Source organism: Crocuta crocuta, unplaced genomic scaffold (assembly GCF_008692635.1).
Source record: "Crocuta crocuta isolate KB4526 unplaced genomic scaffold, BGI_CrCroc_1.0 scaffold288, whole genome shotgun sequence".
Lineage (NCBI taxonomy): Eukaryota > Metazoa > Chordata > Mammalia > Carnivora > Hyaenidae > Crocuta > Crocuta crocuta.
Window position 1 is genome coordinate 2,828,592 of NW_027532607.1, and position 13,234 is coordinate 2,841,825.

Here is a 13,234-nt window from a genome sequence, read left to right on the forward strand (position 1 = left end):
ACTGTGCAGAGCCTGCTTGGGATTCCCTCTCTCCCTCTCCCCGCCCCCCCACTTATGTTTAACTTTCTCTCTCAAAATACATAAATAAGGGGCGTCTGGGTGGCTTAGTCGGTTAAGCGTCCGACTTTTGCTTAGGTCATGATCTCGCGGTTCGTGGGTTTGAGCCCCACGTCGGGCTCTGTGCTGACTGCCAGCTCAGAGCCTGGAGCCTGTTTCGGTCTGTGACTCCCTCTCTCTCTGACCCTCCCCTGCTCACGCTGTCTCTCTCTCTGTCTCCTAGAAATAAATAAAAACACTAAACAAACAAACATAAACACCTGACTCTAGTCACTATTAACTACACAAGGGCTAGGATTTACCTTTTGTTGTCTTTTGTTGTTTGCCATATTCTCAACACCTGAGGAGTGCTCAATGTATTGACTGAATGGAGCAATCACTACATGTTAATTTCTTTCTTCTATTTGTGCCCAGCCTGGACATCCATTATCACTTTTTTTTTTTAATGTTTAATTATTTTTGAGAGAGAGAGAGAGAAGCAGACAGAGAGGGAATGAGCAGGGGAGGGGCAGAGAGAGAGGCAGACACAGAATCCGAAGCAGGCTCCAGGCTCTGAGCTGTCAGCACAGAGCCCACCGTAGGCCTTGAACTCACGGACCATGAGATCTTGACCTCAGCTGAAGTCAGATGCTGAACCCCTTGTGCCCCCATCATTAATTACTTTTAATAATCCAGCAACTCTGTTCTATCATCCCCTAACCCGAAATCTACCTTGCAGTCCCCTTTTCCTCCCCTCGGGTTCTGAGCTGTGCTGAAGAAAACACTATAGTCACTCTTGGAAAAAAACATTCTACCTCTATAGCCAGCTGGCCCCCTGCTATAGGAGAGTACACTTATCTATTTCCTGGTTGGCCTCTGTTCGCTGTTCCCCACAGCGGGTATTTTAAACCTGCACTCCTTGCCTCAAGGCCTCCTTCCCTCCACCCATGATTCTGCCTTCTGTGGCGCAGGGGCAGTAAGAGGGGACAGAGTGAGTTCTCCCCAACTTCCTACCTTTCTCCTCAAGTTTGCCCAATCCTACCCTTCGCTTCCCTATAAAAGGACAATGCATCCACCTCCATATTCATAGGTAGTGCCCTCCCCAGGTAGTACCGTGTCTCCAGGGACCCTCAGGTCCTCCTCTGCCTGGCTACCTCCCTCCCGTCAGCCCACTAACACACCAAACCTCTGGGCTCCCCTTCTCTTTGTCACAGGCTCTCTTTTCTCTCCTAACGCAGCCACTGTAAGCGTACAGCTTGACGAGTCTTGAGAAGCATACACATCCATGTAACCACCCATACACCCTAGAACATTTCCATCGCTCCAAAGCATTTTCTCATGCCCCAAGTCTCACCCCCACATAACACAGGTTCATTGTGTTTGTTCTAAAATTGCACAAATGCAGTTCATTCATTAGGGTGGGTATCTGGTTTCCTTCTCTGCATCGTGTCTTTGAAATTCATCTATATTGTTGCACACATCATGGTTTGTCCTTTTATATTGCCAAATAGTGCTCCACCATGTAGATAGACTGTAATTTGTTTATCTGCTAAGGGACACTGGGTTATCCAGTTTGAGATTGGAAAACGAGACGAACGTGGCCGGCTATGAACATCTGTGGTACAAGTTTTCGTTGGGACTTATGTTTTCATTTCTGTTGGGAAAATACCTGGAATGCGGAGCCATATTGTTCACATGTGACTCAACAAGGAGCTGCCAAACTGCTTTCCAAAGTGGTTGTCTATTTTAGGTTCCCACCAGCAGTGGGTAAGTTGCCCTATAGTTTTTTAAATATCGGTTCCTAGGTCCTTCCCCCAGGAAGCTGGTTCTGTGGGTAAGGCCAGGGAAGTCGTGTTCTTGACTAGGAAACCATTACCCGGATCCTGTTTCGCCTTCTCGCCTTCTGTGCCTTTCTCAACTCACTGCTCTCTGGCCCCTACCCTCAGAGTAAGACCAGAACTGCCACTGTCAAGTTCCAGTAACTAAATCTAACAAACATTTGTAAATCCTTATTATTAGGTTTCTACATGGCATCTGATGACGTCTTCCCGTGGAATCCATGACTCAGTCCCACTTTGAGCTGCTTACAGTGTATTTTAGCCCCTGAGGTCACACACCCCCTCACAACCTGATCCTCCTTTACATTCCCAGATTGGCTGGCCAGCCCCACCTCCGCCTTGTCACATGATCCGATCCGGGATCTCAGAGCTGTCCTTGACTCTCTCCTTAATTCTAACCTGCTCCCATTCAATTAGATGCTGAGTTATGTAAGATTCGACCCAGTACACATTTCTCAAAACCTACGTTCTCCTTTACCACTGCCAAAATTAGGCAGCCATCATCTCACTGAGTCTACCTGGCAGTCTCTTAACCAGCTTCCTGTCTCAGATCTTGGCATCTTGGCCTTTCTGATATGCATTCTACCTACTGTCTGCAAGGGCCTGACACAGGCAAATCTGTTCACGTCTTTCCTCCACATAAAACCCCACAATGGTTCCTCCCTCTGCCTACTGAATACCTTCCATCTCTGTGGCTCAAGTCAGAGGCTCCCAAACTTGATTGGTTCCCGACACCCTACTGTCTCAGTAATTTCTTCATAGGGCCTTTGGCCAAAAGAAATGCCTAACAGTTCCATTTATTATTTTTTAATTTTTTATACTTTTTAAATTTTTATTTTTGAAACAGAGACAAAGCATGAGCAGGGGAGGGACAGAGAGAGAGGGAGACACAGAATCTGAAACAGGCTCCAGGCTCTGAGCTGCCTGAACAGAACCCGATGCGGGGCTCAAACCCACGAACCGCGAGATCATGACCTGAGCCGAAGGTGAACGCTTAACTGACTGAGCCACCCAGGCGCCCCCTAACAGTTCCATTTATTAAGCAGTTAGTTACAAATGGCCTAAGTATTTAGGGACTAGCAACTTTGAAGGCACTTGCAAAAAAAGGATTACATGTAAATGGAAAGAAAACCATTTCATTCTTAACCATAACTACTTACTAATGGGATGTGTCCCTGCTGAGTGCTACACATATTCCAAGCCTTATAATCGCTTAGACACTGCCAGCCTCATTACCATTCCACTGCTTTCCACGTGGTATTTGAATTTTATTACAGCAGCCACCAAAGATACATCCTTGAAAGGAAAGTAGCACAAGCTAAAGCTGAAACTAAAAACTACTTCTGACATGTTGTTGAGTATTGCTATGCTTCTCTCAAAAGTTTAAACCAAGCTGAGTGCCTCTGTGGCCCCCAGGGCTCCTCAGAGTGGTCTGGGAGTCACAGGCCTACGCATTCAAGGCTGTGCAAAATGTGGGCCCAGTTCTTCTCCAGGGCTCTCTTTCAATCCAGTCTCTTCCCAGAACACCCTTGTGCTTTCATGCCGGTCTCTGTGCTCACCACTACCTGTCCCTCATTAGCTATCTAAATCTGCTCATCCATCCGGACCAGTTCAAATGCCCCCTGCCCCTTCTCCAGGAAATCAGAAAATGATCACCAGCTGCATTGGGTATGTTCTTAGGATGCACTGATAACGCTTCTTCAGGGCAGGTCTTTTGGCGCAGGTGGCCTTTCACATACCTGCGGGCTGGACTGAATTTTAAGCACGTGGAAGGACAGGGACCATCTATATCATGTATATAAAAGTGAAATATACACAGAAAAGTACATAAAGCTTATGTACAGTTTAATGAGTCATTGGAGCATGAACTCTGGGCAACTGCCGTCCAGGTCTCTACTCCCCTCGTACTTAGTAGACAATACTTTCTGCAGAATGAAAGGAAATCTGTAACTTAAGATACCCAATACCATATGTCATGTAGTCATTCCATCAAGTTTTCTCTAATGAAAAGGACTTTTCCACATAGAAACCTACATGATAAAAGCTAAAGAGAGCTGCCAGGCAAGTTGGAGTGTTCATTCACATTTAAAAATTGCTGAAATGTATGGGGGGAAACAATATGGCATTTGCTCCAGCAATAATGAAGGAGATGTGGCAGGGGACTGTCTGCCATGTGTTGATCGCCACTGAACCTGGGGGCTGGGTGCATGAGGGTTTCATGAAACTATTCTATATTTTTGTGTGTGTTGAAGTTTTTCTAAAACGAAAAATTTTTTAGCAAGAGAGAGGCTAAAAAAAAGTCATTCAAGGAAAGCCTTTCCGATATATTCAGAAGAAAGGTCTTTTTTTCCTGCATTGACCTGATATATAAACCTTAACTTTTTTTTTTTTTTTAAGTTATCTCTACATGCAATGTGGGGCTCGAACTCATGAACCTAAGACCAAGAGTCACATGCTCTACTGACTGAGTCAGCCAGGCATCCTAAACCTTCACTTTCTGAAGAGAAGTCAGATCCTACAATGTCACAGGATTTGAAGGGACTGGCGGGAAACCCACTCAAAGAGCAAGAACATGTCAGCACCGCCTCAGGCCTAATACACGCTTAGCAGAACTGGTGAGGATGTGGGAAGACCTGGGGGTGAGAAGTCAGCAAAACAGAAAAATGTCTCTGACAAAGTCAACCAAAATTTAGATAACTGTTTCAAACCAGAGCTCACTCACATCTAATGGCTTCTCCGTGGAGGTAGCTCTGGGCAGACTTAATTCCACGTAGGAGGGAACAGATTCCTTTGATTACAGAAGCCACAAGAACGGGTTGCCCATTTGACTGGAACTCAAGGAACCTTACAAGATCATTCTCTTCTCTTCCTCAGATGAGCACTGATATTTCTGGAACACACTGCTTCTCTGGCAGAATCTAGATGAGCACTAGATTTTTCCATACACTGGTTTTTCTGTCCTGCCCAACTCTTCTTTCCAAAACACAACTACCTAGCTGACCTCTATACACCACGCATTTAAAACCAGCTTCTTCTCTGACTAGAGGACTTCTCTAGGTACAACAAAGAAATCACAGAATATTTGAAATTCTCCAAATCAGCCCCTTCTAAGTACACCTCTAGCAATGATTTGAACTCCTCTGGGTTGGCCCTTCTGAAAGGTATTTATGGACCAAAGAAACCCAGAAATGAAGCCTCCTCATATACCAAATATTCAAGAGCCTTGGCCTTCCCTTCCTCCCTTTCTCTTGGAGGAAGAGTATGACAACCCAATTATTAGTAATCATCTGTTGAGATTTACCACACACATCTCAAAAGCAAAGGTGAAGTATCTGCTATCAGCTTGATTCTCTGTTCCACGCTGTGTGGGATAAAGAAAGTTTGTAAAGCTGAGGTGTATGACTAGTATGATGAACTGCCGAAGCAGGTGGTACATACACCACAGGATTTCCCAGGTGAGGGAAGTCGCCGAGGGCTAGTGTACTCGGGGAAGAGAAGAGTTCATAACAAAGGCTGGCTCAGAGGGTGGGGAGGACCTGACAGCAGGACTGAAGAACCATCACCCCATTTGTGGCAACAAGGACACAGCCTTAGCGAACATGAAGTGTTCCTTCTGAGGAGCAATGCCAGTATGGCTGGACAGGAGGCAGTGAGGCCATGGAGCAGAAAGCTGTGAAAACATTGTGACATGGTGGGTGCTAACCAGGAGCTGACCAGAGGTTTCTGAGCAAAAGAGGGACATGATCAAGTCCCCAAAGGCAGGTCAGACAGGCAGGCATCAGGACACAAAGTGAACGAGACAGGGAAGGCGTCATACAGAGCAGTGAGGGAGGCCATGATGGCCTGCGCCAGTGCAGGGGCGAGAGGAAGAGCGGCAGGAGGAGAGGGAATATATCAACAGAACTTAGTCCTGATGAGAAAAACTCAGCGAAAAAAGGACCTCAGGGGGACATGGGGATTTTAATCCTAGAAGATAGTGAAGCTAGCCTGGCTGGTCTGCATGCAATGAACCATTGGCATCTCCTCAAGAAAATGCTTACTATTCTAATACTCTTTTCTTATAAAAATCATTCGTAGAAACAAGGTCATCCACCCTCACTGAACTCTAAGGTAGATCTCCCTGAATATGTTTCACGCACCCAAGTGTCTCCATTAAGGGATGCTTCTCCCCAGTGGCAGCTCATTTCCTCCCCCAAAGGAAGGGTGTTTCTGCAACCTGACCTTAAATTCCCATTAAAGTTACGAGGTCTAACGTGTAAGGTAACAGCAAGTCTCCAACATTCTTCAAAGTTCAGCTTTCACAAGGAAAGCATTTTAAAGCGGACATCTCATCAAAAGCTGATTCTCAAATTCCAGGTCTCACCTGAACAGAGACAGGACATAACAAGTTTCCTCTGTAAGTCACCAGATGTCACACTCAACAGAGACCATCATGGGGATGGACCAAAGTCTGAAAGAGCTCCCACTTGAAAGGCAGTCGGATTCTACCATGTTCTTAATCACCTTCACCCTGACAGAAGTCACTCAAACTGAAAAGCGCACACTATAATCACCAGTGAAACAATTAAAGGGGGGAGGGCAAGATAATTCAATGCCATGGCCTGTGCCTGAACACCTCTCAGGACATCAGAGCTTCACAGAATCCATTCGTGAGCAACAGGAGTGCTGTCAAACCTTCGCACAGTCATCCCAAGATGAAAGGACAGGTAACTAAGTTACAGCCGACAAAGGATTTTATCCATGTGCTTCAGCATTCACAGCTGGATCTCAATATGGACCTAGTAATAGTGCAAAGGCAGAAATCTATGCTACCAAGTATAGTGACAGCTGTTTAAGAGATCTCCTTACAACGAGAGACACGTTACTCTGAGGTAAGGCCTAAGCTTGAAGGAGGGACATCAGAGGGGGTACAGTAGAGACTGAGCACAAGCTGGTTCTCGCTGAAGCTAAGTGAGGAATATGTGAGGGTTTGTATCTCTAGCTGTCTCTAAGTTTGCATATGTTTAGAATCTTCCATGATAAAAAGGAAAACACGACAAAGAGAGAAAACACATTTTCAAGATACTCAAAACAGGCCTCTCTCATATCCTCTCTCACAACTTAATTTTCAGTCCTCCCAAACAATGGAGAGCAAATAAACACTTTTCTTGTGCCTAAGCAATGAAGTAGAAAGGGAGTAATGCATATCTTAAGCCTAGAAGATTCCCTGAGAGAAGACTGATTAGAACTATGAACGAAATACTGCCCTTTCTCCCACTTCCCTTCTCACGTTTCCATCACGCCTCTGAAGGCAGATCTCTCTTTCAGAGGAACGTGGTGGCTGCCTGAGGGACACGAGAGAAAACCAACTGCAGAAAGTCACAAAGAGCCATATGAAACTCCAGATCAGAAACTGGAACTGGAACCTGCTGTGACAATGGTCCAAGTAATAGATAATGCATCCCAAGGGGGCAGAGTCCAGGCTCATCTGTTTCTAGGGCTCTCCAAAGACACGGAGTCAGAGGGTTCTGGGACCCGAGTCAGCATTAGTTGCTGGGACATTTACTGTGCATCCCTGGCTGTCTAGGGAGCCCAACCTCAACAAGTTAGAATTCAGTGCGAAGACAAACGTTAACAAATTTTCACAACACAAGCACGGAGTGCCCAGAATCCAGATGAGGAAGGGACTCACCCTGCTTGACAGATCATGAAGGCGACCAGTGAAGGGGATCTTAACAGAGGATAAGGAGCCTGTCCAATGCTGCAGGCTGCTGGTGGGGAGGGAACATAAGTGAAGGCCCCTTGTCACTGAGGCCTAGAAAGAGGGGTGAGGGTCGAACGGTGAAGGACCTTGCATGCATGCCAAGAAGCTTACACTTGACCCTGTGGACCAGTGCCTTCTCCAACTGTGGCAAAGGGCCAGATTTTGAACATTCCAACCCTTCATGGATGATGCTTAGGATCCCTTCTGTACTTCTCATGACATGGGTGAGCAGACCACACCTGGAGCCCCGCTTTAGACAGCACAAGGCTCTCTCAGCAGAGGTGCGGCACGGTCCGTGGTCTCGTTAGAGGGCGTGTCTGACAGCAGCGTGATGAGGGAAGGATAGCAGGTGGCCAGGAAGCTACTCTATGATCTAGGAAACGGTATCAGGAGCCTGGCTAAGATACTGGCAAGGAGGACAGGGAGAAGGAGTCAGATGTGAGGGGTGCCTGGGTAGCTCAGTCGGTTGAGTGTTCAGCTCTTGGTTTAGGCTCATGTCACAATCTCACAGTTCATGAGTTCAAGCACCGCGTCGGGTTCTGTGCTGATAGTGTGGCACCTGTTTGGAATTCTCCCCTCCACACACACACACACATCCCCCACTCTCTCTCTCTCAAAATAAATAAAAACTTAAAAAAAAAAAAAAAGAGTTAGATCTGAGAGACACTACTTCTGTCTACATGACAGAACTCAGTGACCAAGTGGCAGGGCATAGCTGTACGCTCCAGACTGGGTGGGCCGTGGCTGTCGGTGCCAGGAGGAGCTACGCAAAGAGGCACAGTGTGAGAAAGGTAAACTTGGGTGGAAGATCTTCAAATTTCACGTCTTTATTCTTGCATTCTATTCTATCTAATTTATTCTTTATTATTCTTTCAAATAATTCTAGTTATCTAGTTAATTTTAATAAACTAGTATTTCAAAGTGAATGCAAGAAGCCTTAAACCGGCCCAGGTAATATCAAAAGAAAGCCCTTTCAACCCCACCAAGCCAAAGCAAGCTTTAGAAAACCAATCTAACACCAAACAGGGCAGCAGTGTTTTCTGTTTGCATCTGGGCTGAAAGTGCAGAAAAGAAACACACATTCAACTATCTCCATTGGTGAAACTTCAGACAAAGCCAGACAGTGTTGTTGCTACAGCCACAAAATCACAGCCTAGGAAGATCGCACCTCGCGTGGTATGTCAGAACTCAAGTTAGTTTCTGAAAACAAATGAAACTCGTTTGCTGTACTAGGTGCAGTTTACTGCTTTGGTGTAAGAAATCTTCGTTTCTGGGAACAGCAACACATGTTTGGGTGAGGAACAAAAGCACCTGCCAAAACCACTCTGTGGAAAGAAAAAAGAAAACAAAACTCTCCCAGTCTGTTGGCCCCTGAAACAAGTAAACAATCTGGAAATGATGAAATGGAGTAACAGGTATATACTGTGCATAACCCCAGCCTGAGGAGTTAAAGGGGTCTGTCTGCATCAGCAAGTTTCCTCCATCTGACTCTGATGCCCCACTGCCTCTCAGGCTCAAGCCTGTGGCCTCCCTTGCCTGGACTGGTCTGGCAGCCTCCGCCTGGCCCCCAGCCGCCTCCTGCCCTTAACAGTTCAATCTCAACACAGCACCTGCTGACCCTGTAATGTGGAGGCCAGGTGTCTTAGCCAGCTCAGGCTGCTGTAACAAAATCCCACAGTCTCAGTGGCTTAAACAACAGACATTCATCAGTCACAGTCCTAGAGGTTACAAGTCCAAGATCAGGGTGTCAGCATGGCTGGGTTCTGGCGAGAGCCCTGGTCCTGGCTTGCTGATGGCAGCCTTCTCACTGTGTTCTCTATGGTGGGAGAGATCAAAGGCCCTGGGCTTTTCCTCTTCTCACAGGGCGCTAATCCCATCACGGGGGGCCCTCCCTCATGACCTCATCTCAACTAAACCCCACAGGCTCCACCTCCAAGTACCACCATGTTGGTGGGGGAGGGCTTCGATGTGAATTCTGGAGGGACACAAACATCAGTCCGCAGTGCCAGGGCATGTCGCTCCTCTGTTCAAATATCTCCAGTGGTGGCTTCAGAAGGGCCAACATCCTCACACCAGCCACCAGGCCCTATACCTCTATGAGGAGGGCACAGCTTGCTAGCAGCACTCAGGAAATCTGTGAGGGCATTTCTTGGCAGTCACAGCAACTGGGGGGTGGGGGGCAGGTAGCACTGCACAGCCGAAGATCATGTCAAATCTGTACACTGTCAGACACTCCCACAGGCCAAAAACCTTTAATAACTCCCTGGAGCGTACAACCACACTTAGGTAAAAGCACAAAAACACTTTTTGTGTAATTTTATACAATCTTCCCAGAATGTAACTACTGTATAAAGCAGGCAAGGCTGCACTTCTTTTGTTTGGAGTGTTAACAACAATTGCTCACCATCTTGGAGATGAGGGCACCGGAAGTATCCTGGTGTTTTTATCAGTCTGCATTAGTGGGCACCGCATTCACTCAGAGGTGGAATGTCACTGTGTGTCAGGGTATTTACATGTTTTTCTATTAGTCCAGGGTTAGATTACCAGCTGGGTAATGTATTTCTTTTTGAAATTGTGTGTGTTTGGTGGGGGGGGGTTACTGTCTAAAACTTTCACTCTGGGGGGNTTCTGTAATAAACATTGTTTGAAGAGAGCATGGCATCCCTGCAGGGCTGGCACTCTCATTTTCCTCTCTCTCACTGCAGCCACTCCCATACTCCAGTCCTCCTCCATACGGAGGACTCTCCCCTCTCCACCCCTGCTATGCCTTCTGCCTAAAAGCTCTCCTGCCTCCTTGAGTTCTTGCCCAAATGGCACCTTCTAGATGGAGTTGTTTAAAATTGCAGGCCCCACCCCCGGTGCTCTCTATTCCACTCCCCTGCCTTATTTTTCTTCAATAAAGTCATGGCTTTTATCACCGCTATATAATTTATTTCCTTGTTTCCCGCCAGAATGAAAGCTGTAGGAGGGTAATAAGGATTTTGTCTGTATCCACAGGGCCTGGAACAGTATCTAGATACCTTTATAGGTGATTTACAGATTAATGGTTTAGAAAAACCAATTTTGAAATCTTTAGTTATAACTGCAAGATGAAAACTAAATAAAAAATTCGGGGTCTCTATGCATTACCACCTTTAATCTCCATGTAGAAATACATAGATACACTGTAATATACACAGTATCTACATCTACTGTAGAAATATATATAATGACTGGTATCCAGGGCTGAATTTAACTTTAAAAACCCAGTCTATTCTCAGAAAAACAATGAGACTTAGAACATAATGAGTATTACTTGAAATTATCAGACCTTACTGAGATTTCTCAAACTCTCCCTTTAAGTGTCTCTTAACACCTCCCTGCTCTGTCTCCCTAATCTGTTCCTGGATTCCATGGATTTGTATTCCATCCTGCCTCCCATTCTTCCCACCTCCTCCCTCCCCCTGCTCCCCTTTACAGGTCTGTCCCACAGCTCTGGCCTCCCTGTTACCAGCCCACACACACACACCCCACCCCCCCACTCTGCTGCAGGATTAGTGTTGAGTCACTCACTTCGGTCACATTAATGGTCCCAGCTTCCTGTTCATCCTAGTACAAAAGGCAGGATGCTACTGCGGGCTCCACGTGCCCTCTGCTTCTCTCCCTCCACCTCCATTCCCTAAGCTCCTCTCAAACAGGACCTGTCCCTGCACCCTAGACCTGCTGCGTCCTTTGCAGGCCTCACTCCCGATGAAATTCTCAAGGCTCAGCTCACCACAGCTTCAGAAACCTTCCCTGCCTCTCGGCTGGCCAAGGGCTCAGAGCATTCCTCCCACCTCCCAGAGGCCCTTAGAAAAAAAACCTGGCCCAGCCCTAACGTTCAGTGATAAAAAGTGTTTCTCTCAATCCTTTTCTTGATTTCACCTTTGGACAAAGTCAGACATTGTGGAATTTAAAGAACTCTACTTTTGTTTTAAAAACATTAAAAGGCTTAAATATGAAGGAGACATGGTAGGGATAAACATGCCAAAAGCCAGTTCTACAGTCACCTTGTGGCCACTCACTCCTGAGAGAGCTGGTCCTTCCGGCTGCCTGAGGTACTTACTGATCCAGGCAGGGACGCAGACAGGTGAGGTGGGCGGTCTGCGGCGCCCCAGCTGCCACCATCTGTGGACAGTAACTAGGTTTGCTATTGGCTTGATAAAATGATGCGTCACCTTACAATAAGTGTCAATATTTTTCCATCTAAAACACTGTTTTTGGAACATTTTATTAGTGAAGGAAACACATTTGCTGTGCTCATGAAAATAATGAGTCACAGATTAGTGACGAAAGAGAGTATGCCAGTCCGACCCTAATCTAGGGCCAAATCAGAATTACTACTACTGGACTTTGAAAGCCCCAAATCCTTGGATTTGCATAGCTTTTTCCAAAAAGATTACTTTGGAAATCAAATACAATTCCCCAGCTGTAGGACCCCACTCTGCTAACTCTCACCAGGAAGACAAGATCAAAAACCAGAGGCATGGTAGATTAAGTGAGAAACAAGCTCGGTGTTTCACTTCCCTCAACGTAAAGACCCAGTAAAGCAGCTAACTTGGATGAATGTCAAATTTTACAGCCCTCAACTAGTTTAGCCTCTATAAAAACAAACGAGTAATTTGAGGTTACAGGAGATAGTTCTTCTAATTATGATTACAAGATTCTAATCATTAGCTAGAACTTAAAAGAAAAAAATTTAAAGCAGCATGTCTTTGTAAAAGACCTACCAGCCAGAACTATTAATAGAAAAGCCTAGAGCCATTTAAACATGAAATCTGGAAAGAAAAAAAAAGAGAGAGATAAAGCTTCCTCTTCAACTGACGCACTTTGTGAATAATCACAATTCAAGCTATAAACACACCCCGAGTATAACTCCCTCTCTTCTCCTTGCCTCTATTATCCTTTTTGATTTCATTAAAAACATGTAACTGTTTTTCTCTTTTTCTGGAATAGGCTTCCTCGGAAGCAGAAGAGCAAATGCCCATGTATCCATGTTACCTTCTTTTAAAGTCCATTTGATGGAGCCTGTCCTCTTGCTGACCGCATGCAAGCTTCCATCCAGGGTTGACACAAACAGCAAGGTTTCGGGAAGCGTCACTGTGCTGGGACTTCCAAAAGTCTGCAATGAGATGTTCATGCTCAACAGGATTCTTCATCTTGGGCAAGTGCAGCCACAGACAGACCTGCCCCCCGCCACACCCCGAAAGTTATCCTTTGAAAATCCACCGCCTCACAGATGGAGACACGGAGGTTGGAGAACCCACGTCCAAGCACAGGTCTAGACAACAGTTGAGTCAGGACGAGACTCCGGTGGCTTTATTCTCTCTAAGCAGCAATCCTTCCTGCAGACAGACGGGCTTATAACCTGACACAACAGGACAGGGATTCTGAAATAATCCATGGCCAGCTCCACTGAGCAGAGGAAGAACGCATGCTCAGCTTTCTAACGGACTTCCTTCTCTTGGTTATGCTGCACTTTCTGAACCCTGGTCATCCTGGAAGCCTTACTGGTAAAGAAGCACGCCAGCACACCCATGCATGCCCACCCGCACTTACGGGATTTCAAGAAGGCAAAGAATCAGGGAAAAGTGCTTAA

General features: G+C 46.1%; 1 protein-coding gene across 1 annotated transcript in view; it reads right to left on the bottom strand.

Annotated features, from left to right (window-relative positions):
- ERN1 (endoplasmic reticulum to nucleus signaling 1) overlaps window positions 1-12,775 on the bottom strand; it is a 53,921-nt gene extending 41,146 nt beyond the window's left edge. The window contains exon 1 of the mRNA XM_077780357.1: window positions 12,637-12,775. Within this exon, the coding sequence (XP_077636483.1) occupies window positions 12,637-12,775 (139 nt within the window). The remainder of the gene's footprint in view (window positions 1-12,636) is intronic.
- Window positions 12,776-13,234: the final 459 nt, after the last annotated feature.